Source organism: Penicillium coprophilum (genome assembly GCF_028826855.1).
Source record: "Penicillium coprophilum strain IBT 35676 chromosome Unknown utg000001l_segment0_segment0, whole genome shotgun sequence".
Classification (NCBI taxonomy): Eukaryota; Fungi; Ascomycota; class Eurotiomycetes; order Eurotiales; family Aspergillaceae; genus Penicillium; species Penicillium coprophilum.
Genome location: NW_026622720.1, coordinates 722,941 through 750,261, shown reverse-complemented (window position 1 = coordinate 750,261; position 27,321 = coordinate 722,941). Strand labels below are relative to the sequence as shown.

At 50.3% G+C, this 27,321-nt stretch overlaps 12 protein-coding genes across 12 annotated transcripts; 7 read left to right on the top strand and 5 right to left on the bottom strand.

Annotated features, from left to right (window-relative positions):
* Window positions 1-295: 295 nt before the first annotated feature.
* Window positions 296-1,102, top strand: N7500_000268 (mitochondrial 37S ribosomal protein uS12m; the record flags this gene model as incomplete). The annotated part of the gene is made up of 3 exons (XM_056671414.1): window positions 296-737; window positions 851-951; window positions 1,037-1,102. The coding sequence occupies 3 exons, from the start codon at window positions 296-298 to the stop codon at window positions 1,100-1,102; spliced, it is 609 nt and encodes a 202-aa protein (XP_056536987.1).
* Window positions 1,103-1,786: 684 nt separating this feature from the next.
* N7500_000267 (glycosyltransferase family 15 protein) lies at window positions 1,787-3,108 on the bottom strand (the record flags this gene model as incomplete). Its single annotated transcript, XM_056671413.1, has 4 exons — window positions 1,787-1,854; window positions 1,910-2,198; window positions 2,250-3,011; window positions 3,061-3,108. 4 exons carry the CDS (start codon window positions 3,106-3,108, stop codon window positions 1,787-1,789), a joined length of 1,167 nt encoding a protein of 388 aa, XP_056536986.1.
* Window positions 3,109-3,844: 736 nt separating this feature from the next.
* On the top strand, window positions 3,845-6,431 carry N7500_000266 (deadenylation-dependent mRNA-decapping factor PAT1; the record flags this gene model as incomplete). The annotated part of the gene is made up of 5 exons (XM_056671412.1): window positions 3,845-3,972; window positions 4,037-4,666; window positions 4,719-5,488; window positions 5,527-6,250; window positions 6,308-6,431. The coding sequence occupies 5 exons, from the start codon at window positions 3,845-3,847 to the stop codon at window positions 6,429-6,431; spliced, it is 2,376 nt and encodes a 791-aa protein (XP_056536985.1).
* A 750-nt stretch (window positions 6,432-7,181) lies between these two features.
* On the top strand, window positions 7,182-8,490 carry N7500_000265 (NAD-dependent epimerase/dehydratase family protein; the record flags this gene model as incomplete). The annotated part of the gene is made up of 4 exons (XM_056671411.1): window positions 7,182-7,210; window positions 7,275-7,509; window positions 7,578-8,034; window positions 8,096-8,490. The coding sequence occupies 4 exons, from the start codon at window positions 7,182-7,184 to the stop codon at window positions 8,488-8,490; spliced, it is 1,116 nt and encodes a 371-aa protein (XP_056536984.1).
* Window positions 8,491-8,724: 234 nt separating this feature from the next.
* N7500_000264 (putative oxidoreductase) lies at window positions 8,725-10,060 on the bottom strand (the record flags this gene model as incomplete). Its single annotated transcript, XM_056671410.1, has 2 exons — window positions 8,725-9,822; window positions 9,884-10,060. The coding sequence occupies 2 exons, from the start codon at window positions 10,058-10,060 to the stop codon at window positions 8,725-8,727; spliced, it is 1,275 nt and encodes a 424-aa protein (XP_056536983.1).
* Window positions 10,061-10,233: 173 nt separating this feature from the next.
* N7500_000263 (putative G-patch domain protein) lies at window positions 10,234-11,010 on the top strand (the record flags this gene model as incomplete). The annotated part of the gene is made up of 1 exon (XM_056671409.1): window positions 10,234-11,010. One exon carries the CDS (start codon window positions 10,234-10,236, stop codon window positions 11,008-11,010), a length of 777 nt encoding a protein of 258 aa, XP_056536982.1.
* A 455-nt stretch (window positions 11,011-11,465) lies between these two features.
* N7500_000262 (Sec1 family protein) lies at window positions 11,466-13,912 on the bottom strand (the record flags this gene model as incomplete). The annotated part of the gene is made up of 7 exons (XM_056671408.1): window positions 11,466-12,597; window positions 12,655-13,121; window positions 13,170-13,372; window positions 13,433-13,579; window positions 13,633-13,720; window positions 13,783-13,820; window positions 13,879-13,912. The coding sequence occupies 7 exons, from the start codon at window positions 13,910-13,912 to the stop codon at window positions 11,466-11,468; spliced, it is 2,109 nt and encodes a 702-aa protein (XP_056536981.1).
* A 314-nt stretch (window positions 13,913-14,226) lies between these two features.
* N7500_000261 (ATP-dependent RNA helicase SUV3) lies at window positions 14,227-16,603 on the top strand (the record flags this gene model as incomplete). Its single annotated transcript, XM_056671407.1, has 2 exons — window positions 14,227-15,491; window positions 15,541-16,603. The coding sequence occupies 2 exons, from the start codon at window positions 14,227-14,229 to the stop codon at window positions 16,601-16,603; spliced, it is 2,328 nt and encodes a 775-aa protein (XP_056536980.1).
* A 418-nt stretch (window positions 16,604-17,021) lies between these two features.
* Window positions 17,022-20,717, top strand: N7500_000260 (uncharacterized protein; the record flags this gene model as incomplete). Its single annotated transcript, XM_056671406.1, has 1 exon — window positions 17,022-20,717. The coding sequence occupies one exon, from the start codon at window positions 17,022-17,024 to the stop codon at window positions 20,715-20,717; it is 3,696 nt and encodes a 1,231-aa protein (XP_056536979.1).
* Window positions 20,718-21,203: 486 nt separating this feature from the next.
* Window positions 21,204-21,470, bottom strand: N7500_000259 (uncharacterized protein; the record flags this gene model as incomplete). Its single annotated transcript, XM_056671405.1, has 1 exon — window positions 21,204-21,470. The coding sequence occupies one exon, from the start codon at window positions 21,468-21,470 to the stop codon at window positions 21,204-21,206; it is 267 nt and encodes an 88-aa protein (XP_056536978.1).
* A 434-nt stretch (window positions 21,471-21,904) lies between these two features.
* N7500_000258 (GNAT family N-acetyltransferase) lies at window positions 21,905-22,682 on the bottom strand (the record flags this gene model as incomplete). Its single annotated transcript, XM_056671404.1, has 2 exons — window positions 21,905-22,170; window positions 22,226-22,682. 2 exons carry the CDS (start codon window positions 22,680-22,682, stop codon window positions 21,905-21,907), a joined length of 723 nt encoding a protein of 240 aa, XP_056536977.1.
* Window positions 22,683-23,366: 684 nt separating this feature from the next.
* N7500_000257 (NPA1/URB1 family protein) lies at window positions 23,367-26,865 on the top strand (the record flags this gene model as incomplete). Its single annotated transcript, XM_056671403.1, has 3 exons — window positions 23,367-23,520; window positions 23,572-26,480; window positions 26,542-26,865. The coding sequence occupies 3 exons, from the start codon at window positions 23,367-23,369 to the stop codon at window positions 26,863-26,865; spliced, it is 3,387 nt and encodes a 1,128-aa protein (XP_056536976.1).
* Between the last annotated feature and the right edge of the window lie 456 nt (window positions 26,866-27,321).

Genomic DNA, 27,321 nt, shown 5'->3' with positions numbered 1-27,321 from the left:
TTCAAGGGTTGAAACGCAGATTGGACAGATATAGGTGTCTATTCAAAGCTCGGAAAGGAGATAGAAAAGTAGAAACAAGAGTAAAGGGAGGACGCAAGATGACCGCCGATGATGCTTCAGGCAGAGAGAAGCAGCGCGGCCAGCTCCTACGGAAGACCCGAGGAACCAACAACGCAGCAACTCAACCTAACATCCAATCACGTGCCATCCACTCCGCCGGGGCCAACTCAATTCTATCGCGATATTCTCGACCCAGCGAAAGGGGAAAGAATCACACCTCAGCACACCACCCAAAATGACCCAATTATTCTCGCCGATAGCCCTCCGGGCCCTACGGACTCTGATCCACCGTCCTGCGATCTCATCGCCCCTCTGCCGCACCATCACCACATCACCCGCCATCTCCTTCGCCTCGAAACAATCCCCCATTACCTGCCGCCTCAACTTCCACCCCGTCTTCCGCACAGCCGCCCTCGGCCTCTCTGCCGTGCCAACGCGGCAATTCTCTAGCTCGCCTATCATCCGCGCTACGTACAACCAGGTCCGGCGCGGTATCCGTACCGGACAGCGGACTCGTCGGGGTGGATCGCCTGCGCTGAAGGGTACGCCTGGGTTGAAGGGTGTCTGTCTTAAGACTGGTGTTACCAAGCCTAAGAAGCCTAACTCTGGTGAGAGGAAGGTTGCAAGAGTTCGGTTGAGTTCCGGGAAGGTTATCACTGCTTATATTCCTGGTGAAGGTAAGATTTGCTGGCAATTGGATTGGGCCGGTTGTTGAGAATAGGATTTTGTGGATCCTGTTCTGGAGCTGGTGTTTTGCACAGGGATTTTTGGGCTAATTATTCTTGTACAGGTCACAATATCCAGCAGCACAGTGTTGTCCAGGTCCGTGGTGGACGTGCTCAGGATTGCCCTGGTGTCAAGTATACACTTGTTCGTGGTGCTATGGATTTGGTAAGTCTTGGCTTTTCTACTTTTTGCTCTGAATATCCAATTTTGGGGTGAATATCTAGATCATTTACTGATTGCATGTTTCTAGGGTGGTGTTGGAAGCCGTATGACGAGTCGCTCAAAGTACGGTACGAAGAAGCCGAAGACCAATTAAGACGGATTCGGGACAGGTTGATCACGGTCGATCTGCTGTGAGATTATACAATTTTGGCTTTGATCAGCTGCTGTAAAAGATATAACCTCATGGGGCTGCTTGGATGTGGCTTTTCGTGCTCTTCGCTGAGCAACCTCTTTCTGTTCATATAAGCATGTAACACTACGGATTGCGACTGTCTATTATCATATTATTTCTTTCGATGATCAAGCTCTTTGGGTCAAGTGTATTGATATCTTTTGAATCTCAGAGGAGGTATAGGAAATGGGTCCAGGAATATCCCTTTACTCCGAACCTATGCAAACCCCAAACAAGGATGAACGCTCGAAAACCCAGTAGCACACATGTTAAACCTCGTAGTAAAACCCCTTGTGGTAACGCGATAATGGGAATCAAAAAGAAACAGTCGAAAGGGTAAACCTGCAGATTGTTGCCCAAACGTGGTAAAATCGAAAAGGACATTGCTCCATCCATGTGTTATACCTACCACGAGCAAAGCAGCAGGCAAAGTGCAGGGAGATTCCACCGAGTTCTATAATCGCCGCGCAAATGGGTGACACTGTCAGCCTCCAAAGTGCGCAGCGCTTCCTATCCAGACGACAACCGACCCGCGCATTGTCACCAATAAGGAAATAATCGGGCTATCCATGAATAGACCCAGGGGGGTGGAAGAAGACAAGTAACTCAGTCATATTTCTTATCCCATCCATTCGGCTTGTCCATTTTGTTGACATCGAACCATTTCTTGGTGCCTGTATCACAATTAGTGCTGTGCTAGGGGCATCGATCAGAGGGGTATGGACATACAGGAATAATCCTTCCAGTCAAAGTTGTCCTTCGGTTGGCAAGAACATCTCAAGTCCAGACGTTTCTTTTCATCTGAGGGGCAATGCGTGAATGGGACATGGTAGTAGGCGATATCGTCCCAGAAGTGGATTTCATCTTTCTTCAACATCAGAGAAGCGGCGATTGAGTGAACCGGTGCGTCGCCCCATCTCTCATAGAAGAAACCGCCTTCCTTGTCCAAAGACGTGAAGTAGTCAATGTATGCGTCGGATCGCAGCCACTCCAAGCTGCCAATCTCAAAGTTCGACCACTGGCAGAAATATCAGCAAGGTCCAAGTTTGACCCAGTTTGGAGTACTTACGAAATGGCAGTTGTTATAGGTTTCTCCACCGTCATTGCTGATGAATTCCATGGCATTTCCCTCGGCAATATACTCGGGGTGATTGCCTGTGAACCTCTTCACGCTATCCCACAGGGTAGGAATAGTCGCCACATATTCGTACAGACTGATGACAAAGCTGTACTTCTTGTTGTTCTCCTTCATGAAGCGGAACGGATCGGAGTCGATATCACAGAAGAGCTCAATGCTAGGCTCGACGCGCCAGTAGTATTCATAGTTCAGCATGAGCGGGTGGCGGAAGAAGAACCCAGACTCATACCGACACATGTGGCGGTAACTCTCCGAGCCGCCGTAAATGATCTTCTTGCGATCCATCTCCTGTCGCGCTTCCTTGGCCTTGTCCTGGTCGATCCACTCTGGGTATGACCAGTGTTCCTCAGGGATGACACCATAATGAGTTTGTCCCGAGACCAGGGCGGTGGTTAATTTCTTGAACTCATCATCGAACTCGTCGTCATTCAGGAACACCCAATCATAGTTGTAGTTGTGGTTGAAACGGTCTTCGATTGTTCGGATGGACTTGACCATTTCCCAAAGGTCGGAGTTGCGCGCGAGGGTGACAAAGGTGGCATTTATACGTTCGCCATGGTGTGGACCGATAACTTGAGGTTTTTGCGACTTGACTGAGTCGTATGTGGGTGGGGATTTAGATACAGGAGCGGTTAACCCAGCGGTAGACATCGGGATAGAGGAATTTGAGACGAAGAAGAAGACCACCAATGCCTAGTCAACATTAACAATGGATATCTGTGACGGTGAAAGATATACTCACCACAACGGCAAAGAGTAGATATCGCGCATATCGAATAGAGACAGACATGGTGACGGGAGGAATGATGGTTCCCCGTTATGTGGCAAGGCAACAACAGATGTCAGACTGGCGCGGGTTGGAACCAATCCCGATTAAAAATTGAGCAACATCAATAGATGGAATATCAGCAAAAATGAGAAGTCCCCACTGAAAATTCCCAAGGTGATTTTATGGGGGGTGGAGAGAGATTAAAGGTTGAAAAGATCAAAGGCCGCGCAAGACAATGACAACCGCTTTCAGCCAGTTGGGGTGTTACCCAACTTGAGACATTCTAGTCCTCAGGGGGATATTATTAGGTACAAAGTGGGCTTGTAAGATCCGTATTTGATCCTGAAAGCGATGATGTCAATTCCACTTATACTAGAGAGACAAAGGGGAAATGATTCTCGTTATAATAGGTCAAATGTATCTCTTGTTGACTTGTGTTCATTAGGTTGCTATTCGAGTATAGATACATGCTCGGTATAGGGTCAAGATGTATATCAGGTAGACGCTCAAGTCTTGAATGTATCAATCTATAAGATATTATCACTTGATATCTTTCCCTCAATATCTTATCTGGTTTATATATCACAAAGGCTGAAAGCTGCACATCGGAGGAGGATCGACATGGCTTGGCAAAAGGTCCTTGCTGCCTGAGGCACACACCCTCCAGAACTTCCCGTCCATCGATCGCACCTTTCCTCAACTTCCCCCCCACTAAGTCATTCACCTCCCCACCTCTTTCCCATTCCTCATCTAGAGGATGGCTTTCTTTGGATTTGATACAACCCTACCCAGGGACCGTGATGGTTCAGGGGCCAAAGGGTTCTTCGAAAACCCAGATCCCTTCGCCGATATTGCTCGAGCTAATGCGCTGGGAGATGACGACGTGTGAGCTAATCTTTTTTTTTTGAAAATGGTGATAAAATGGGCCATTGTACTCATTTTTAATTAGGATTGATTTCGAGGATACCTATGATGGTCTTGGCGACCAGCTTTCCGACGACCAGGACGAGTTCAACGATGACACGTTTGGCGGAGCCGGCCCTGGGAAATCCGTTGGCAGAGACTTTGATTTCTTTGGGAAGACTGCTCAGGTCTCCGACGCCATTGGAGAGGAGCAGGTTCGATTTAGTCTGCAAAATCCCAATGCAGGCCGAGTCGCCCCCCGGCCCGCTCAAGCTCCTGTTCAGCCAGCTGCGCCCCAGACCACCAAGCGCTCAGGCTATGAGAAGTACTCGGATCCTGGCTACATTCCAGATTTGCAAGCCAAGTCTAGTGTCTGGGGTGTTTCGCAGAAAAAAGCCGAACCCGCTGCCGCTGCCGCTGCGCCGAGCCGGAAGATGATGAGCTTGGAAGAGGTTGAGGCACAAATGCGTTATCATGGCCATACTACCGCGACCCCAGCCGCAGAAGTATTTCTGCGATCTATGGTGGACCAGCCGCAGTACCCACCCCAGCTTCAGCACCTCCAGACGCTCCCTGATGGATTCCCGCCAGTGCATCTAGAGCTCCTCGAGGCACAGATGAAACAGGGCCACCTACCCCCGCAAATGTCACACCCACCGCCTGGTATGTCAGAGCTGTATGGGGGCCCTGGACATATGCCACCTGGTGCACCGTTGCATATGATGCAGAACGTCAACCTCCCCCCCGCAAAACATGCCGCCTCCTGGCCCGCGCCATGGTCCACCCCAGGCCCAGCGCCCTCAGCCACCCCAGCAGCCTCAGCAACCTCTTCAACATCAGCATGTACCACCGCCTCACCGCGTCTCCAGCAATGGAATGCCGGTGATCACTAACCCCCAGCAACTCATGCACCTCACGGAAGAACAACGTAACGCTTATTTGGTGGAGGATGCCAAGCGGGCAAAGCGCAACCACAAAATCTTCCTCCTGTCCCGAGGCAATGGTCTGATGACACCGCAGGACAAGAATTTCATCACCCGTATCCAGTTGCAACAGCTGGTCGCGGCTGCTGGTAATGTCGCAGATTCGGACCCCGAGGCCGTGCTGGCGGAGGACTTCTACTACCAGGTCTACAGCCAGATTCGTGGGGCACCCCGCCAACACCCCCACCAACCTCTTGGTCATTTCGCCCAGACCTATCTGCTCCAGACAGGTAACCGGCTCGGCGGGCATCGTCGGGGAAATTTCCAGAGTGCCGACAACCACATGCAGCGAATGCAGCAGCAGGTTCAGCGTGCTGTGGAGGCAGCAAAGGCTAAGCCCAAGAACAAGCAGCTCATCATCGAGGGCAGCTTGGGCAAGATCTCATTTAGCAATGCCAAGGCACCCAAGCCGATGCTGAACATTAAGCGCCCTGATAGCTCAGAAGGACCCAAGCCTAAGAAGCAGTCGGATCTGAGTCTCAGCGATCGCAAGTCGATCCTTACGAATCTCGAAGGTGTTTACAGTGCCTTGATGGCAATGGAAGACATGGAGCGCACGATGCCGCCACCCCCGAGGAAGGCGACGCCGAGGCAATCCAAGAACACATGGAATGGAGACAGAAGCTTCACTCGCTCAACCAGAAGTTGTGGCGTTCATTGAAGGTGATGGAACCAATTGTGCCCCACTCGACGACACCACACCCCTTTATCGCATTCTTGTCATACCCCAAGGGCAAGAAGGCCATTCCCCGCATCTTCCGTCACATTGACCAGGAACAGCGTGTCACCATTCTCACTATGATTGTCGTCCACCTGGATAGCTTAGACGTGGTTCGTCTTGCCCAGCCTGTACCGGGTGAGGCCCAGCCATCGCTCGGTGTACGCGAAGCCATTGATCTGTTCTCGCTGGCCGTCATGCCCTGCCTTTTGGGATACGTGAACGAGGCGCCATTCAACATTATTATTGGTCTTTTGGGATTGGTCATCAACCAAACCCATGTGCAGACAGTGGCTCGCACCAAGGTTGGATTGGGCATTTTGACCATGTTGCTCAGCCGTGCTGAGATTGTCAAGGAGGCCGGCCAGGCTTCCGAGAACGATTGGCAGCAGTGGGTTGAGAAATTCAATGTGCTGTTTGATACGTTGGAACTCGGATTAAATGAGATTTTCCCTGGATCGATCAGCTCTGGGGACGATATGTATGTCTGGCAGTTCCTTGCTGCCGTGGGCATTGGCGCCAGTCCTGAGCAGCAGCAGCGTTTGGTTATTGCCGTCAAGTGAGTATTTCAAGTTTGATCTCATGCAGAGAAACATTGCTAATCAATTTCTGACAGGGACCGTGTCATGGAAACCGTAGGCTACAGCAAGACCCTTCCTCCCGACATGGGCAGTCAGCGCTTGAACAACGTCAACCTTTTCATGCGGGCCATCGGTCTGGATGTTGAGCTCCTTGGTTGAAAATGGTACCCAACTACTTTCTGGGCTATCTTGATCTTGAGCCTTGGGTATACCCTTGGCATGTCAACACCCCCGAGTTCATCTTTGAACTCAGCCTTGAGTACTTAATAGTCTCAATAGGCCGTTGCTGAAATGCAACAACCATATCAGGGAATCTGGGCCCTGTCAACATCGGGCTGTACTATTATGCCTGAACCCAGCTTATTCTACTATTTTTTTTTCCAATACCACAATTTCACTTCGTTTGTCTATGAACACAGTAAATAATATGCCGAGCATTCTCCGGGCACGAACTCGGCCTTCAATGCCCCCTTGCGGCTGTTCCCGTCCGGCACAGCTGAAACGACGTTGTTTGCAGGAAAGGACTCTCAGGGGATTCGGGGAGATTTAAGGGGTTTCTCTTTGCATCCTTGCCTATCTTTACCCATTTCGATCTATTCAGGGCTGTTTTCACCGCCACGTCGTCGTCATACCACATACAGAATGTACATACTAATGTTCCGCATCAATGCTTGAATAGCAATCGGAACAGAACGGAGAAATTCAAACTAAATAAGCCAATAGCTATGATCATGTTCAATAGTAAATCAATATAAAACAAAACAAAAACGAGAAGATCAGGCCAGGCCGCATCATCATATCCCCACGTGTACGCCGGATGCCCCCCACATCCAATTTCCCCTTAAAAGCTGCCCCTCGCTCTTCACTCTTCTCTCCATACATATTCTTCCTTCCTTACAGACTACAATCATGCCTTCTGGCTCAGTTCTGGTTGCTGGGTAAGTCAACTTCTTTGAATCCCCTGGGATTTTATATTGAAACTCAAACTAATTCCCCGCAAAGTGGCACGGGCTACATTGGCTCGTTCACCACCCTCGCCCTCCTCGAGGCTGGCTACAAGGTCGTCGTCGCCGATAACCTCTACAACTCTTCACCTGAGGCCCTCAATCGTATTGAGTTGATCTGCGGCAAGAAGGCCGAGTTCGTCCAGCTCGATGTCACCGAGGAGGGCAGCTTCGACAAGGTCTTCGAGGCTCACCCCGACATTGACAGCGTTATCCACTTCGCTGCTCTGAAGGTGCGTATCCGATGAAACAAGCAGAACCCCTATATGATCCAATGGCTAATTCAATTATCCCAATCTAGGCCGTTGGCGAGTCCGGCGAGAAGCCCCTCGACTACTACCTGGTCAACGTCTACGGCACCATCAACCTCCTCCGCTCCATGGTGAAGCACAATGTCACCAACATTGTCTTCTCCAGCTCCGCCACCGTCTACGGTGATGCTACCCGCTTCCCCAACATGATCCCCATCCCCGAGGACTGCCCTCTGGGCCCCACCAACCCCTACGGCAACACCAAGTTCGCCGTCGAGACCGCCATCACCGACGTGATCAACGCCCAGCGCAACAACGCTACCAAGGCCGGTAACGAGGAGGAGGCCAAGAAGTGGAACGGCGCTCTGCTCCGCTACTTCAACCCCGCCGGTGCCCACCCCAGCGGTATCATGGGCGAGGACCCCCAGGGTGTCCCCTACAACCTGCTCCCTCTGCTTGCCCAGGTTGCCACCGGCAAGCGCGAGAAATTGATGGTCTTCGGCGATGGTAAGCACATCTTCCACGTTCCTCCTTATTAGCAAAGCACCCAATCTAACAAACACGCTAGACTACGCCTCCCACGACGGAACCGCCATCCGCGATTACATTCACATCCTGGACCTCGCAGACGGCCACCTCAAGGCCCTTAACTATCTCCGCGCCAACAACCCCGGCGTGCGCGCCTGGAACTTGGGTACCGGCAAGGGCAGCACCGTCTATGAGATGATCCGTGCCTTCTCCGCCGCTGTCGGAAAGGACCAGCCCTACGAGGTTGCTCCCCGTCGCGCTGGCGATGTCCTCAACCTCACTGCCAACCCTACCCGCGCCAACACCGAGCTCGGCTGGAAGGCCGAACGTACCCTCGAGCAGGCTTGCGAGGATCTCTGGCTCTGGACTAAGAACAACCCCCAGGGTTACCGCCAGCAGCCCCCTGCTGAGCTGCTTGCTCAGCTTAAGAAGTAAATTTACTTCGCATGCTGATGTGCTGACGTCTTGTGTGGTTTAAAATGATCTTGCGTCTGTTGATATAGAAGACATTGGTCTAGTTGGTAGAATACATGAAACGAATTTCCTTTTTTGTGATCCTTTGGTCTATAAATTTGAGCTTGTTCTTTTATCACAAATAGAGTAACAGCCCTTCCAACCCCGTCTATACATATATCATAGTGTACCTACAAGGCAGGTATACACCTTCACTTATTTCTGTCCCTTTCGACTCCTCCTCGACCCGTCAGCCTTTCCCTTCTTCGAAGTCGTCTCCGCCCTCTCTTTCTTGACTTTCTCAGCCTCAGCCGCCTGCTTCTCAACCTCAACCGCCTTCTTCTCCAAGGCCCTCATAACAGCACTCTCCTTCTCCGCCTCCTCAACCATCTTCCCACTAAACTCCCAGAGCTTCTTCCCAACCTCATCATTCCGCACATCAGCCCGCGCATAGTCCATCTCCCGACACTCCTTAATCAACCACCCACCCCCACCCCGTCCATACTGCTGCTCCATTGCCGCATACAGAATACTCTGCGCACCCTGCACAGGCGACTTAAACAGCAGCCACCAGACCGGCCAAGTAAGCAAGTACAACGCAAGACCCCATAACGATCCACCAGTCAACCACCGCCGCGTTCCCGGAGTCCGCGTCAACCCAGGATCAACAACGATAACCCGTGTACACGGTGGCAGACTATCCGGCCTCTGGTAAGCATTCAAATGTCGCTGGAACGAGTGCGCGAAGATAGTAAGCGCAAGCTTGCTGAGAGCATACACGCCCTTCGGCTGCTCGTACAGAGGCGGTGAAGTCTTCGTCCGCTTCGAAATAACCTTCTGTTTCCCGCGCGCCACAGAGTCCAGTTTGCTGAAGTCACCGCCTATGTAGCTCGAGCATGTCGCGAAGATCACGCGTACGTCGCGGTGTGCGGGTTGCGCGCGTAATGCTGGGCTGAGGATGCTGAGGAGGTGGAAGTTTGCGAGGTAGTTTGTTTGCCATTCTATGTCGATGCCGTCTGTTGTTAAAGCGCGGGGTCCAGAAGGCTCGGCTGTTGCGCCGGCGAGGATTATGCAGTCTAGTCGGCGGGGTGGGATGTTGTCGATCCATTTTGTTGCGAAGGTGCGGATTGAGTGCAGGGAGGAGAGGTCGACTTGTTCAGCGTGGATGAGATGGTTTTTTGTGCTGGTGCGTAGGTCTTCAATGTATTCGGAGAGGAAGAGATCGGAGGGTGGTTGGCGGGTTAAGAGGATTACTTGGGCGCCGCGAGTTGCGAGCTCGCGGACTACTTCTGCGCCTATTCCGGAGGTTCCGCCCTGGTTTGTTTTGTTAGATGGATAAATTGCATGGTGATTCTGCGCTGGGAGGGTGTGTTACCGTCACCATTATCACTTTTGATCGCATCATTCGCTCAGAGCTGTTGCGGGCTCCTTCAAAATAGTATTTTAGTGCCGCGAGAGCTAGCACCCATGGTGCTATGCGGAGGACTGTCCAGGCATGCGGGATGGACGAGATGCCATCCCGGAGACCCTGGGCAATGATGGGGATGGGCATATTCAATTGAGATGTGAGGATAGGAGAGAGGACAGGTGTGTGTCCAAAGGGATTTCTCCATACGTACACGTATCTCCGCTTATCGAGCTTATCGCCACTTTCTTAATTCCGCTCCACCCCCAACCCTCTTTCTTCCTTTTTTGTTTCCCTTCACAGCTCTACCATTCTCAACCATGGCCTCTGAAGACGAGGACTACTTCCTCCCACCAGAGGGAGTACGCCCCTTCAGCTCCGGCGTCCGCCGCAAACGCGTGCAGTTCGTACCCTCCTCCAACCTAGACACAACAACAGCACCTGCACCAGCGCCCTCATCCTCCGGTACCAGCATTGCAGACAAATACCTCTCTATTGTAATGAACCAGTCGGCCCCAAATACATCACCAAGCACACCTACCCAGCGCGTACCGTCACCACCAATCCGCACACAATCCGCACCGCCAATCCAAGACACAATTCCGCCTCCACCCTCAGCGGCGACTACGCCCGCGGCCCCGGAATACTGCGACGTGTGCAATCTACCTCTCCCACCACAATCTTCGGCGGATGCAACAGACCTAAAACACCGTCCGCATGAAGCATCCCTCGCACATCAAATCTGTCTCGCTCACTCCCATCCACCGTCACATCTCGACCGCACGCGCCCAGGTCTCCGATACCTCTCTACCTACGGCTGGGATCCTGACAGTAGGCTTGGGCTCGGTGCGTCTGGCCGTGAGGGTATCCGTGAGCCTATTAGACCTCGTGCCAGGCCTGGTACTGCTGGACTGGGGGCTGGACTTGATGAAGATGGAGATCCGTTGCCGCCACGCCCACCGCCAGTGAAGGTGCAGAAGCTTAATTCCAAGGAAGTACGGAAGAAGGCCGCGGAGGATAGGAGGAGGGCGGAGAGAATCAGGAAGGCTTTTTATCAGAATGATGAGGTTTTGAAGTATCTTGGGGAAGGTGTTTAGGTGGTGGGTATTGTGGATGGATGGTGGAGGGTTGGATATGGTCTTCTTTGTTTTGTTTTTGTGTTTGATGATACCCCTACTTGTTATTTTGTTATGTTATATGGTTGTATGTGGTTATCAGTTTCGAATGGAGATACTGCATTTGATTCTGTTTCAGTGCTTGACTTGAATACTTGACTTGAACATTTACCATGTGTTAGGTATTGCCAGTGGACACTGGTGTCCAGATTCTACCCAGCGTAAATTGCAATAGAGTGAAACCACTCCCACGACCAAGTCTTGACAGGACCTATCTTGGAGAAAGAAATAAAAAACCGCTGAAAAAAGCGCCTTGAATGCTCGGGACCAGACCAGATCAGCAGAAAGATAAGGAAAAGAATGTTATCACAAAAGCGCTGGAGGGAGACAGCACATGGGAAGCAGGATGAGACCAAGAGAAACGGAAATGGAGAAAGCTACTTGAAGAAACGGTACTTCTTCTCCTTCTTTTCCTTCTTCTCCTTATCTTTCTTGTCCTGTTTCCCGCTGCCAGATGAGGCGGGGCTGCTTGCGCTCCCGTTTGATTTAATTGACATACCAGCCATCAATGCCTCTGGCGGAGCTGGGGGGTTGAGGTGTGCCGTTGATATGGGCTTCTTCTTCTGTGGCGGCGGAGTGGGAGCTGGAGGGGCCTCGCGCTCGAACAGATGGGCCGGAGCGGTAGGTTTGGGACGCTCGTATGGGAGGTCGAGGCGACGCCGATCAACACTAAGGTCGCCTACCTGGCGGAGGAAAAGACCGGGGGTCAGCATGTGCGTCGTAGCGAGGTAGACATCTCGGTTGTATGCCGCTGAAACTTCGTAACAGGCCCGTGACTCGCTATAGGTGGCACCGCCGGCCATAAAGACAATTATGCGCTGTCGAGGCTGATCGACAGATCTTGTGCGTGCCCAGGTCGGTTTTGCGCTGCGCAGAGAAGCCTGCTGTGATTGCATTTCTTGGGCAGCTATGGCGCCGTCCGTCTCGGTCTGCGGGCGTGTGAAAGGGAAGGATGTCGCGTCCAGGTTTCCCTGGATCTGGTCTTCGAGCATCTGCTTGATAGCTAACTCGTAGCGGCTCAAACTGAGCTCCTCTGATTCGGGTGGTGGGTTGCGTCTGTTGAAAAGAGGTTGTACTGGTGGTGGCTTTTCATCCTTGAGAGGCTTCTCGACACGAACTCCAAGGAGCTCAAGGTTGGCAATCACCGCGCCGTCTTGTGGTGGGAGTGCGGCGTGGGCCATAAGTTTGCGAATGTCACCACCTAGCAATCCATTACGATAGATGATGTACAGAAGTATAAGTCGAAGTCGATCTGGTGGGACGACTGCGTCGTCGTCGAGGAGCTGCACGAGCTGCGCTGCTAAGTTCTTTGCCTTTTTGTAGTTCTCATCAAGACCCGTGGCGAATGACTGCTCGGTGGAGCTCACTTCCAGAAGTTTGCGGGACTGGAAGTAATTCATACATTCTTGTGCCATGTTGAGGTGCAGGGTGTAGGCATCCTTGCCCTTTTGAAACTCTGTCAGTCCGCCCAACATATCCTTGATGGTGTTCACATTAGATTTGTCGTTACTAAAACCCCAAGTTAGTAGTCCAATTCCAATATAGAAAAAGCTGATTGAAACTCACTCGTCTGCGAACTGAGGGTTTGCTGCTCGGAATTTGGCAAAGTCCTCGCCCAATTTCCCGAGCACATCCTTCATATGCATATGGCGATAGTCCACCCAGACTCGATCATCCTCGCCGATCTCCATCTCCTTCACCTCCTCATTTGGGGCGCCCTTGTTTAAAACTGTTTTGTAGGTCACCTTGTCTCCATCCGTGACAGGAAGAAGATCGTGGACCATGGCCTGATATGTAAATTCGTGAATGAGGGGTGCGAACAAGTCCATGGAACGGTCCACTATGAACAGTACGCCTCGGGGGCGGTTTGTTTGAGGTGGGAAGTCACGTTGTTGCTGCGCAAACTGATCCAGTTCATTTTGAATGAAACGTGCCAAGTGAGAGCACATAACTCCAGCCTCATGAGTCGGAGATCGGGGCCGATAGTACCGAATTACAGGATACTCGCCCAGGGAAGCGCAAAGAGAGACAACCTAGATTCACGTCAGCTAGCTCACTCATACTCGGAGAGCACCTCTTACTTTCTGAGCCAATTCTTCCAAATGGCGCCGAATCAAGTTGTTGCAACCCGGGTGGAAGAGGATCGGGAAGCTCCACGGATCCCGGAATGTAATTAAGCGCGATTCCCTGGGGTAGAAATTGATGTTCATGATATGAAAGTCCGCAATACGGTCGCGTGCCATTTGAGATCGGTCAATCCGAGATCGCTGTTGCGGATCGAGGGCTAGAAGCTGTGTGAGCGAAATGACGTCGTAATGGCCATGGGGGTCACCAGCCCACTAACATGAAGTCCACACCAAGAATGCCTTTCTGTATCGTCCAACCTCAAAATCTGCCATCAAACAGTCGACCACGTACGATTCCGGGGACAATATGTACAGCGCATCCATATCGGGATTGGACGGTCGTCGGTGTTCGATCTGCTCGACATCTGTATGGCATTAGTGATATTGTTTAAGTCCGCGAAGCATAGAAGGAGCTCACTGGAAACATTGAGATTGAGGATTTCCTCCTCCTTCACAGCGCCATAGACCAATTTCTTGCTGGTCTCATCCACCACCAAGACTTTCCACTATCAGGGGGAGGGGTGCCGTCAGTATCCGTAGAGGGGTTGAACGGAAGGGTCGGGCTCACTTCGTGGCCACCGGCATTGCGGATTGTGTTCAGGATAACTATTCCAGTTGAATGTCAGCTGGGAAATCTTGTAAGAGGAAGAAGGTCATCACATACAGTCGCGTTGAATGTTAATTATTGAGGAGCCCATTGCTGACGGGGCAGCTCACAACTTGGGAGCTTTCAGCGAGACAAGAAGGGAAGATAAAACAAAAAGAGACAGGTAATATGTTGCAAAGAGGACTTCAAGAGAAATTCAGGAGAGTGAGGTGGCCGTCTGAGGTATATGAAGGGAAGATGGTGTTCCCCACCATTGGAGCTTTAAAGTGGATCGGGTCGATAAGGGAACTTTTTGCTTTCTCTCTCTGATATCTTCCTCTCCCTTCTCTTCTCTTTGTTAACTTGCCAACTCCTCACTTTCTTTGTTTCAATCCTATATACGGGATTGGAGCCCGTCATCCAGGAATGCAGCCATGGATTGGCGGTAGTCGTTCCCTCTGTGCTTTGCGACCCTCGACTCGTTTCGTTGTACGACCTTTCACCACAACCTCGGTTCTTCAGCGATCGAAAAAGGGCAAACCTGGTATCGCCGACAAAAAGCCCGATACAAAGAGAGGAAAAACACCCGTCGGGGCTTCCATCTCGAGATCTATCCGACAGGATATTGCAGCCGCGCGAGATTTCAACGAACTGGTGGAAGCGACTCTGCGCGATGTATACAACAAGTTGAGTAAATCAGGCGAATCGCTAGAGGGATGGACTCAATTTGAACGTCAAATCAAAAACGCCTGCAAAGCAGATGATAAGAAGGCATCCGCACAATGGGGGCCCCTTCGACAAATCAAGGTAGCACTGCAAAAGGCCTACCTTGCCTCCGGAATCCAAGGTTTGCGGGAAGAGGTGGAATACATGCAGTATTCGGAAAGCCTCACTGCTAGATTCTCGGCACCCATTCTGGAAGCACAGGAACACGTGGCCGACCTTCGATGGCCAGCCGAGTGGTATCCGCGCGCACGATCCATGCAACGAACGATCCATCTCCACGTTGGGCCGACGAATTCCGGAAAGACCTACCATGCACTACAGCGGCTGGCGAAAAGCAAGAACGGGTTCTATGCGGGCCCGCTGAGATTGCTCGCGCAAGAAGTATATCATCGTTTCAAGGCAGATGGGGTTCCATGCAGTCTCGTCACCGGTGACGATGTCAAGTTTCCCGAAGGTGATGAAGTGCCGCGCATTACCAGCAATACTGTGGAAATGGTTAGCCTGGGGCAGGAATACGATGTTGGTGTGATTGATGAGATCCAAATGATCGCTAACTCATCAAGAGGATGGGCATGGACTCGGGCTTTCCTTGGTGCTCAAGCAGCCGAACTGCACCTGTGCGGTGAAACCCGCTCCGTACCATTGATTCGGGAACTATGTGCACTCACAGGTGATAATTTGGAGGTCCACCGCTATGAACGTCTGAATGCCTTGGAAGTAATGCCGCACAGTCTGAAGGGTAATCTCAATAGCCTTGAAAAGGGTGATTGTATAGTAGTCTTCTCCCGGAAAGGTATACACGCTATGAAGGCAGATATTGAGAAGACTACCGGAAGGCGCGCAGCCATCGTTTACGGTGGTCTGCCAGCAGAGATCCGGACCCAGCAGGCAAATCTATTCAATGACCCAGACAACGACTACGATTACCTCGTGGCAAGTGACGCGATTGGCATGGGTCTCAATTTGTGAGTTCTGCACTGATTATATTTGCGCTTCCATACTAACCCACGATAGGAGCTGCAAGCGTGTGATCTTTGACACCCTCGTTAAGCGTGTCCCGACTGGACTTCAACGACTTACTGTTCCCGAGATCAAACAAATTGGTGGGCGTGCTGGTCGATATCGTCCAGCCAATGTCACAGAAAGCACAAACGAGGAGCCTAACGTGGGCCTGATTTCCTGTCTCGAAGAGGTCGACCTTCCGTATATCCAGCAGGCTATGAAATTAGAGCCCCCACCGCTGAGTGCGGCGGGCATCTTCCCTCCCGAATCTGTTTTCCGAAAATTCGCCGCCTACTTCCCACCAGGTGTACCCTTCGAATACCTGATCAAGCGGGTCTTGGAAATTGCCAAGGTCAACCCTTTGTTCTTCCTCTGTGACCCTACTAGTCAGCTAGGAAATGCCGAAATTATTGACACCGTTAAAGGACTGCCGTTTGAGGACCAGTTAAAGTTTATGGTTTCTCCAATGGACCGTCAAAGTGCAAGCTCACGCGATGTTACTGGTGCTATGGCAGACTGTGTAGCCGAGCACCATGAAGGGCGACTGTTGGATATCTCCCATCTCAACCTAGAAGTCATTGAGCAGCCTGTTTCCGGCAGCAACGAGTATTTGCATGATCTGGAAAGCCTTCATAGGGCAGTCATCTTGTACCTGTGGCTCAGTTTCCGATTCGGTGGTGTCTTCACTGACCGAACCCTGGCAAGTCATGTCAAGGAACTTGTTGAAGAGCGGATGGTTCGGGCATTGACTGAATTCTCCGCCAACAAGAGACTGCGGAAGGGCGCTTCACTGAAGCGCCAGATTGCGCTGCAGAAACAGTTGTTGGAGCAGGAACGCATGGGAGTTCCTGCAGACTGGAGGCAGGCCTCTGGCGAGGGAGGGGAGATGGAAGTGAATTTGCCCGAAGAAGTTGCTTCGGAGGTTGCGAAGGCTGCGGATGGTGAATCGTCTGACGCCGAACTCTCATTATTCGAGCCATCACCGAACGCAGAGGGCGAGGAAGAGAGTTCTTCCCCCGATTTGGAGTCTGACACAACGGAGTCGTACTATGACACGGAAGTCCCCAGAGAGTGATGAACATGTATACCACAGAATATGTATATTAGATGTATAAAACCGATCTCCAATACTTAATACCCGATCTCTGTAGATCTCATTACTATCATCTTTCGTGCCATTGTGTATCTTTCCGGCTTGCATTTGCTTTCCTTGAGAAGTTGAATCTTCCGACTTTTATTATTATATTGTCCCCATAAATCCATCAAGTCTCATTGATCTCACTTCAAAATTGAACAACATACAAAAATCGTGTATACCGCCCTATCTTATCGGTGGCAACTTCGGCTGTACTAATTTTCCGCTTCAAGATCCCGAACTGCCTCCGAGAGCTACAGGCAGTGTTTTGCGCGCTCGCCAATTTATAAGTCACTTGTCCAGTTTTACTGGCATCAAATTTCATTTTGGTTGGATATTTTTCGCTCCACCGCCCATCATGGATGACCTCGAGTCTCTCGAGCTGTTCTCGCTCGTCTCGCGCGTGACGAACGAGTTCGAGAACCACTTGGGAATCGCAGACAAGACCCTCGCAGAGTTCGTGATTGACCAGCACCTCAAATGCAACGGCAAGTTTGCAGATTTCAAGAAATTCTTCGACGACATGGGCGGCGAATTCCCGCAGAGTCTTTTGGAGAGTGTCGACCGCATGGTGCTCACGATGCATCCCAAGTACAAGGGAAAGAAAGCGGCGAACGATAAGGGAGATTCTCATGGCAACGAAGACATGGACTTGCTTGATGCCCTGGAACAAAAATCGCGCGTGTTCAAGGGTCTTGCGGTCCCCGATACGGTGAAGCGCTGGGCGGAAGAAGACTACATAGATCGCCAAGCGGCAGACGAGGCCGATGCAAAAGGAGATGCGATGGACGACACTTTCGCTATGCTTGAGGGCTTGGCAGGAAAAGCGAAGGAGGATAAACCATATGCACCAAGAAACGATCGCGGGACTAGGAAGCGAAGCCGCAGCCCCGAACACAACGACTACGACCGTGGACGGCGCAGAGACAAATACCGCTCACGATCAAGATCTCGAAGTGGTACGCGATATAACAAAAACCATGATTTCGTGGATGAGTTCGGTAGATCGATTGAAAAATACGGCAGCCGAGAAGACAGCCGTCGCAATGGCCATAGTGACCGTCGGCGACGCCGTGATCGCGACGAGGATGATGATTTCCGCCGTCCTCCCCCTGTCGAGCTGGATGACCATCCGGTTCTTTTCAAGGTCTATGATGGAATCGTTACGGGTGTGAAGGATTTCGGTGCTTTTGTGAATCTAAAAGGAGTCAAGGGCAAGGTAGACGGCCTTGTTCATGTTTCAGCAATGCAAGAAGGAGCCCGAGTGAATCATCCCTCAGATTTGGTCTCACGGGGCCAACCAGTCAAAGTCAAAGTGGCTAGTATCGAAGGGACTCGCATCGGACTGTCCATGAAGGAGGTGGATCAAGCGACAGGCAGGGATCTTGTTCCCCAGAAGCGTCTTGCCTCTGGTGCAAATATGGAACGTCTTGATGGCGGTTTCTCAGATAACAATTACGGCAGCCTCGCCTCCGATGTGCCCGTCATTGAAGGGTCTGGAGGTCGACCAATGAGGAACCGAAAGCGCATGACTTCGCCAGAGCGGTGGGAGATCAGACAATTGATTGCATCCGGTGTTGTCTCTGCAGCTGATTATCCCGACCTCGACGAGGAATATAATGCAACGCTCACCGGCGAAGGCACCTTCGAAGAGGAGGAAGATATTGATATTGAGGTCAAAGATGAGGAGCCTCCCTTCTTGGCTGGCCAGACAAAACAATCCCTCGAACTTTCTCCTATTCGCGTTGTCAAGGCCCCCGATGGTTCAATGAACCGTTCTGCAATGGCAGGCACCAACCTTGCCAAGGAGAGACGCGAATTGAAGCAACAGGAAGCACAAGACAAGGCCGCCGAAAAGGCGGCGGATGTCGATCTGAATGCTCAATGGCAGGACCCCATGGTTGCACCGGAGGAGCGAAAGTTTGCTGCTGATCTTCGGAGTGCTCAGCAGCCCAAGCAGGATGAGGCTGTACCGGAGTGGAAGAGAGCGACAATGGGCAAGAACACATCGTTTGGAAAACGGACGAACATGTCCATCAAACAACAACGCGAGAGTCTGCCCGTCTACAAGTTCCGCAAGCAATTGCTGGATGCAGTGAGGGACAATCAAATGATGATTGTCGTTGGAGATACAGGTTCTGGAAAAACCACGCAGTTGACGCAGTACTTGGCCGAGGGCGGATATGGAAACAATGGAATCATTGGTTGCACCCAGCCTCGTCGTGTTGCTGCCATGTCAGTGGCCAAACGTGTAGCTGAGGAAGTTGGTTGCAAACTCGGAGCAGAGGTTGGATATACCATCCGTTTCGAGGATTGTACCAGCCCAGACACGAAGATCAAGTACATGACCGATGGAATGCTCCAGAGAGAAATTCTTCTGGACCCAGACCTCAAGAGATATTCCGTTATCATGCTTGACGAAGCGCACGAGCGGACAATCGCGACTGATATTCTGTTCGGATTGTTGAAAAAGACAGTCAAACGAAGACCCGATCTCAGATTGATTATCACTTCCGCCACACTGGACGCTGAAAAGTTCTCCGAATACTTCCACGGTTGTCCCATTTTCTCAATTCCCGGCCGAACTTTCCCTGTCGAAGTCATGTACTCCAAGGAACCTGAGTCTGATTATCTGGATGCTGCTCTCATCACTGTCATGCAAATTCACTTGACAGAACCGCAGGGTGACATTTTGCTCTTCTTAACAGGCCAAGAAGAGATTGATACAGCATGTGAAATTTTATTCGAGCGTATGAAAGCTTTAGGACCTAGTGTCCCTGAATTGGTCGTCTTACCTGTCTATTCTGCACTACCCAGTGAGATGCAGAGTAGAATCTTCGATCCGGCACCCCCAGGCGGACGCAAAGTCGTTATTGCAACAAATATTGCGGAGACCTCGATCACAATTGATCAGATTTACTACGTCATTGATCCTGGCTTTGTGAAGCAGAACGCCTATGATCCAAAGCTCGGCATGGATTCCCTTGTGGTCACTCCAATTTCCCAAGCGCAAGCTAAACAAAGAGCTGGTCGTGCTGGAAGAACAGGACCTGGAAAGTGTTTCCGATTGTATACGGAGGCTGCCTATCAGTCTGAAATGCTTCCAACATCCATTCCTGAGATCCAGCGCCAGAACCTCTCACATACCATTCTCATGCTCAAGGCAATGGGCATTAACGACCTCCTCCACTTCGACTTCATGGATCCACCACCTACCAATACCATGTTGACAGCCCTCGAAGAACTATATGCCTTGTCAGCACTTGATGATGAGGGTCTTTTGACTCGACTCGGACGAAAAATGGCCGATTTCCCCATGGAGCCTGCGCTTGCCAAGGTGCTCATTGCATCCGTGGATGCGGGTTGCTCCGATGAAATGCTTAGCATTGTCGCCATGCTTTCAATCCAGTCTGTCTTCTACCGACCCAAAGAAAAGCAGCAACAAGCAGATCAAAAGAAGTCCAAATTCCACGATCCACACGGCGATCATCTGACCCTCCTCAATGTCTATAACGGGTGGAAGAATGCAGGCTTCAACAACTCCTGGTGTTTTGAGAACTTCATTCAAGCACGACAGATCAAGCGTGCCCAAGATGTCCGCCAGCAACTGCTGGGCATCATGAACCGCTACAAGCACCGGATTGTCTCTTGCGGCCGCGATACCATGAAAGTGCGACAGTCCCTGTGCACCGGCTTCTTCCGCAACGCAGCGCGCAAAGATCCCCAGGAAGGATACAAGACCCTTGTGGAAGGAACACCCGTGTACTTGCACCCCAGCTCCGCGATGTTCGGCAAACCATCCGAGCACGTCATCTACCACACTTTGGTCCTCACGAGTAAGGAGTACATGCATTGTACCACTGCTATCGAGCCGAAATGGCTCGTGGAGGCGGCGCCTACTTTCTTCAAGGTTGCGCCTACGGATCGATTGTCGAAGCGTAAGAAGGCTGAGCGTATCCAGCCTCTGCACAACCGCTTTGCTGGCGAAGACGATTGGCGTATCTCTGCCCAGCGGCGGCAAGGCAGAGGTGGTGGTGGTGGAACTTGGGGTTGATTTTTGTTTTTCAAGATACCAGCTGTGGTTGCAATCGTACTTTTTTTTCCCTTGCGTCTTACTTTTCTTTACATTGTGCTTCTGCATAAATCACTTAGCTTAAAATATCGGAGTTCCTTCTTTGGGGCTAGTTCTTGTATGATATCTAAATGGGAATACTTTACTGATTGTTTCATTCACTACTGAACTCCTAAATACTACCGGCAGTACAAACCTCAAATGTGCAAAAAGCCTTATAATGACTTCCATCGGTACGGACAACTATTGAGACCAGCGATACATAACCCTCTTTGTGGTTTATATGAAGTTCATAAAACCAAAATACTTGAAATTGAAGTATATTAAACAAGAGTAGACTTACAATATTTTCAAGGTCTTTTGAGAGGTCTTTCTAGAGGGTTTTCGGCCCGTTCCTTAGATATCTTTTTTCAATGTCTTGAAATCCCATCTGGCCGTGTCAGTAGCTTCCACAGAGTTGTAGGGGTGTCAAATCGTAGAAAATTTGTCCACATTACTCGCGTCAATTCCATGGCCCCTGACCTCAATGATATCGCGAAGACGGCGAGTCATAGTCTCTTTGCAGTGGACGTCCATTGCATCGATCTTGCACTCGATTTGTTCAACAAGACTCTCCATCCGGGAGGTCTTTCTCATCCTCTCCTTGCACAATACGATTTGTTTATGGGGACCCGCGGTGGTCATCTCGGTATCGAGGGCTGCGATATTCTTCACGAGGTCCTTCAGCTCGGCCATTTAGCCTTTGATGGCTTCGATGGTAGATGGTTTAGCCATAGCCGAGATGATAGAATGATAGAGAAGTTCAAGTTCTTGATAGCGGACAAGTAGATGAAGTAGGTGAAGTTGAAATACCAGTTGCCCCCAAAGAACCGAAAGAACTGGAGAAGTTGGAAGAGCAGGAATAGAAAGGAATGGATCGAACAATTAGACAGCATAAATAGCATGTTGAAGTCGTTTTCTGGTTGACAAGATGGGACGAGACGCGAGTCTCCGAAATCTAAACATAACACCATGAAATGTACGCCAAAATCGAAGTCAGGTGCTATACCATATGTGGTAACAAGAGATTAAAGATACACGAGCATCCGCTATTGCATAAGATGAGAGAGAATATATATTGCAACACACATCGTTTTCATAGCACTCAGCAACATAAAAGATGTTGCTCGTCACGCGTCTTTGGAATCTACCTGAGATGGCTCTCGAATAAGGAAATACATCACCATGGGTTCCGTTCCGCCATACTGGGAGTAGTCCACTGATACCGTATCTACCAGTTGAAAGCCAAGGCTGAGATATAGCTTCAGTGCAGCTGGTTCCGACATCACATAGGTCTTCATTCCTTGTTGATCCGCAATCTGCAGTCCACTTTGCACAAGCATTCTGCCGATACCTCGGCGCCAGAAAGAGGGATCTGTCGTCAAATAATCAAGAGCTGGAGAGTGTTATCAGTCATCCGCCTGGTAAGGGTATATCGGCATGCATCTTACTCAGAAAGGGTCCACCTGGCATAATTCGAGCATCTGCTTCCTCAAGAGGCGCACTGCGATAACGCATCATCTCGCCGCCCTTTAAGCCTATAGGCTGCCCATTCCGGGAATTCTCTTGATACTGTTTCTCATACACTGCGCGTTCGGCAGAAGTCCCTTCCTCCACCTGTGCCTCCAGCCAAACATCACGCTTCTTTGCAATGATTGGAGGGAGGGACCATCGCGCATATCCCACTACTTGACCAGTCTCAAGATCGACAACCTTCTGATGTCGTTTTGTTTCTCTGCTAGTCATCAGAGTCCAAGGAACGCGCTCGATAGCCTTAGGAATGATACTTTCGGCAGATGGATGTTCCCACAGAAATCGCCAGTGAGGATCGGTGAGACGAGCACCCATCATAGTCGTTGCAAGACCCGAAGCATCTTCTGGGAAACAAGGCTGAATGATAAATGCCATGGAGAATGAGGATGATGTTTGATCCAATTTCTGCCTGGGACGACGGACTGGAGGAGACAGAGAGGAAGTCTTACAAGAGACTTTGGTGAGGTAGTAATGTACAGGGGTCAGGTAAATTATCACGCTAGTCTGGACACAGCCCTGGGGGGCTCTAAAATAGTAGTCAAGTACTAGGCCATATCCCTCAGCCTAGCCGCTTTATAGGCAATATGATTGAAAAATCTGCCTCGGAGTCGAGTACCCCGTAGTATAGCTGATAATGATCGGCATTGGCTACATGAATGAACATGGCTACATGAATGAACAGCCTGTCAGCTTTGTCAATGCCGGTGGCTCCGATAAGCAGTATGTGTCGATGTTATTCAACTTCCCACAACGGAGGATTAGGCAACATTTTCAAACGGGGCTTTCGCTGCCATTCCAGCAAGTTTGCTATCTCAAAGAAGTCATTAAAAGAGAGGAAATCGAGATGTATACTCCGTACTCCGTACATGAGATGATGTAAATGCCACTTATCGGAGACTGATAGTACACCGCCCTAGAATTGATCCAGCAGAAAGAGGCGGTGTATCCACCCTTTTGTCCCGGGCGGGGAGACCTCGGCCAATCAACAAGCTGGAAATGTCGATGGTATCGGATCTGAAGATAAAAAAAAATAAGTTACAACACCCAACCCATCAAATCATGTCGCACGTCACAGAACATCCCTCTCGGGCGAAGAGAAGAAAGCTCGATGATCCTAAACCAGAGAAAACGAATGTCACATCCAATATCAAGTCGGCTGCTTCATTACGCGAACTGTTGGCTGTTCAGCAGAATGCCCCGTTGGCAAAGCAAGGTGAGGCAGATCACGAGCCATTCAAACCGACCAAAACTAACTAGTGGATAGGTATAATCAAGTTTAAGGAGTTCTTGGTGTCAATTGCACAAACGGAAGAGGCGAGCGCAAAAGCAGAGAAATTGCGTGTTCTTAAGCAGTATTGCGATAAGCAAATCACCAACTCTGGAAAGGAGGATGAGACCTCAGTGTGCTTTGCAGACCTGATTCAATCGTGGTCATTCGGCGATAGCAATAACAATGAGCCTTTACTGACCAGCGTGCCTTCTGTTCTTGCGATCTTCCTCAAGACAATCTCATCGGAATTGGAGTTCCGAGAATTCGGAATCGCCCTGTGCAAACACTTGCTGCAGAAAGATCAGTTGAGATTATTCAACCGCGGCCTGACAGCAACCAAGTCCAAAGAGCACTTGATCTCACCGTGTCTCCGTTTGCTTACGGAAATTGTGACTTTTGATGGAGGTGCAGTGGCACGCCAGCTGTACCTCCGCCGGTACATTACCTTCAAGCGACTGGAGGTCTTCTTGACCCCCAATAAAGCACAGGAGATTTCAGAGGATGAATTTCACAAGTCTACTCTCAGACGCAACGCTCAGCGATACTTGCTAGCGAACTTGAGAGTTCAGCATGCCTCCGAGAAGGACGATATCATTGAACAGCATAAGATCACCAGGTCTTTCCTCGAATATATTCGGAAGGATCCGCGGGATACTGTACTGGAAATTATCAAGGCTATCGAGAGAGACATAGTACACGACTCCGCTCTGTCCCGCAAATCGAAGAGCAAGTTCTTCAACAGACACAATCTTGAACGACTGGTGACGCTTTATGGCTACGATCGAGAGTCGGACGAACCTAATGCTGGAGGCGTTGTCATTGCCAATGAGATCCACCGAGTCATGATGAATGTGTGCAAAACCGCTGGGCTCGGCGTTCTCTTGCCCGAGACCGGCTGGTATCCCGCCGGAAGCGATCCCGAGACCTTGGCTGTTGATGATGATACATGCATTGAATTGGGGCTCGATTCCCCTATCTACGTTGACAAATATAGAGATTCTGTCCCCGTGCGGAATGGCTCCCTCTCATTCCTTATCCAGTGCCTTCGACCTGATGTGGATAGCCTTCAGATTGAATTATTGGTGTCAATCTTCAAGGTGGCACCAGAGCTCATTGCTGATTACTTTTCAAGGAAAACCATGTTCATTTCAGATCCCAAGGCTACCCCTTCATGGATGGCCGAGTCGGCTTTCCTTTTCTCAACTGTGCAGCTGCCTGTCCCTGCAAACTGTGGCTGGAAGGATAAGCTGCCTATCCTGCCACCGCCCGTTTCTATTGTTATTGAGAATATTCTCCCTCGCCCCCTTAACCAGAAGATCATGACCCGCTGCCTCAACCAGAATGCGGAGATTATCACTTTGTTCGCCGTGCGAATTCTGACTCTCGCTTTCACTAAGCTGCGAGCTGTCCTCAAAATCTTCCAGTCTGATCACGGCCAAGGTCAGCTATACTGGAATCAGGCTTCTGCTAAGTTACTGGCCGAGTTCTCCCGCCGGTGCCCTGCCGTCAAAGATGTTGTTGTCCTTTTCCGACGAACAGACAAGGAGGACCTGACCCAACAGGAGGCTGTTGCAGAGCTCTTGACCTGCTACTATGAAGTGATGCCGGACATTGCTCTGGAGGAAAACTTTGATGTCTCACTAGTCCTGGTGGATGTTCTCAAGCGACTGGAAGCCCCAGATGTTAGCGCTGATGATTCCGAGTCGCTTTTGAGCCAACTTCAGAGCATTCTCCAGATTGCACAGCAGTCTGCCTCATTGCGTTGGTGGCAAAAACCAGCATCCATGCAATACTCACCCTTTACCTCCATTCTCAAGGTTCTCATGGATACTTCAGATAAGGACTCTTCGCGGCGTATATCTACCCTTCTCAAGACCGTTCTGGTTGAGAATTCTGTTCTTCAGAGCTCCCCACACGCGTTTGCCTCTGTCTTGTCAAGCCTCGAGAATTCCGAGGCTGATGCCTTGCATCAACAGCTGGTCTTCTTTGATAACTGTGTCTCACGTGTCGCCAAGAAGCCCGTTCACTACCAGGACTTGCTACAGTCATTATCCGATGATGTGTCCAAAACCACTAGCGCGCTTGTTGCTGCCATTGTTGAGCAATGGCCATTTGTCGTCAAGAGTGGAGATGCATCTACGGAAACTGCCGTTGGAGCCTGGATCGCAAGTCTGTTGGGTAATTTGAAGCAGGCAGGTGAGAGCACCAAGGTCCTCAAAGCTGCTCGGGATGCGTTGATTGAAGCAACTGAGACCAAGAAAACCAAGTCTCTTCTCAAGAAATCATTGAAGGAGGCCGATCATGCCGATAATGAAGACAAGATGGACATTGACTCTGGCTCTAACATACCTAGTTCATCCAATAAAGCCTCCACTGTCGACCTCGATGAGATCTTTGGATTCCTACCCACCGAAGGCACGACCCATAATGCCCTCAACAAATGGGAAAGAGAAGACATCGAAGAGGCAGTGGACCAGGGTCACGTTGCTGAGTTGATGCTCTGCCTCTGTTCCCAGCACGAAGAAGTCCGAAGACAGGCCTTCGCCAACATTATTCGTTTCATGGCCAAACTCAAGGAATCCACCTACGCAGAATGGCGCACCGTGTTTACTCTGGCTGGTGAACTCCTCGAGACAGTCAACAACATTGGCATGGAGAAGCCCGTTCCTTGGATTGTGGGCGAGTGTGCCTCGAACTGCCTGGCGGTCCTCACAGACCCCCTCCACAAAGTTTACGGTAAAGTCAATAAGTTCCTGCAGAAAGCACCATCCTGGGAAGTTGAGAAGATCCCAACATACTGGGTTGATAAAATCCTCCTGCACGAGCCTGAGTTGGATGATGGGTACTTCGAGGAGATTGACTGGCTCCTGAACCTGTTTATTAGGGCACTCCGCACCGAGGCTGTAAGTGGCTATCTTTCGGTTGTACACCTCAAAATCACCATTGCTAACACATTGAATCTAGGATATGGAGGTTTACCGCCGAGCTAATGTCTTTGAGCGCATTCTTTCCCTTTACCAGTCCCCAACCCTCGTCCCAGGGGCTCGACGAAAGATTCTGCAGATTGTGTACCGTGCTGCCCAAGTCGGTGGTAGTACTACCCTGATCACCCGTTCCGGTGTCATCAGTTGGATTCAAATCCAGGCTGCAGAGGCTGATGCAAAGGAGGCTGCTCAGCTTGCGGCACTTGCACGTGCTTTGTATGAGAAGTGTGACCGTGAGCGAGTCGATGCCTGGAGTAATGGGACTCTTGGGCGAGTCGTTGATGAAATTCAAGCGCAAGTTTGAGATATTTGACTTTGTACAATAGCAGATTGTTTGGAAGCATGGGCTTGGAGTTGCCTTTCGGGGCCTATACAGCTAAAATTCACTTGAATCCCCGTTTCTCTTATTACACTATACAACAAAAGAATAATAACTTGTGTCTTATCTTTTTTAGGTCTTTTCAGAAGTCTTTTCCTATACTTTTGCTATCTGTGGTTTTCATAGATTTCTCTGCTTGCCAGCACAATATGAGATATAGGTATATCATATGGGATATATGGTTGATAACCTTACCTTTTTACCACCACCAAGGAGCAACAAAAAGCAAAAAAAAAATACAAAATTATATAACAGTGAAGATTCGCTGGTGGTCACCCATTCAACTACTATCTCACCGACGTGTGGTTTATATACAGTCATCAGTTGGGTGGGTGTCATACAACGAATGCCTTGTGCGGTAAGAAGTCTCGAGTGCTTCAC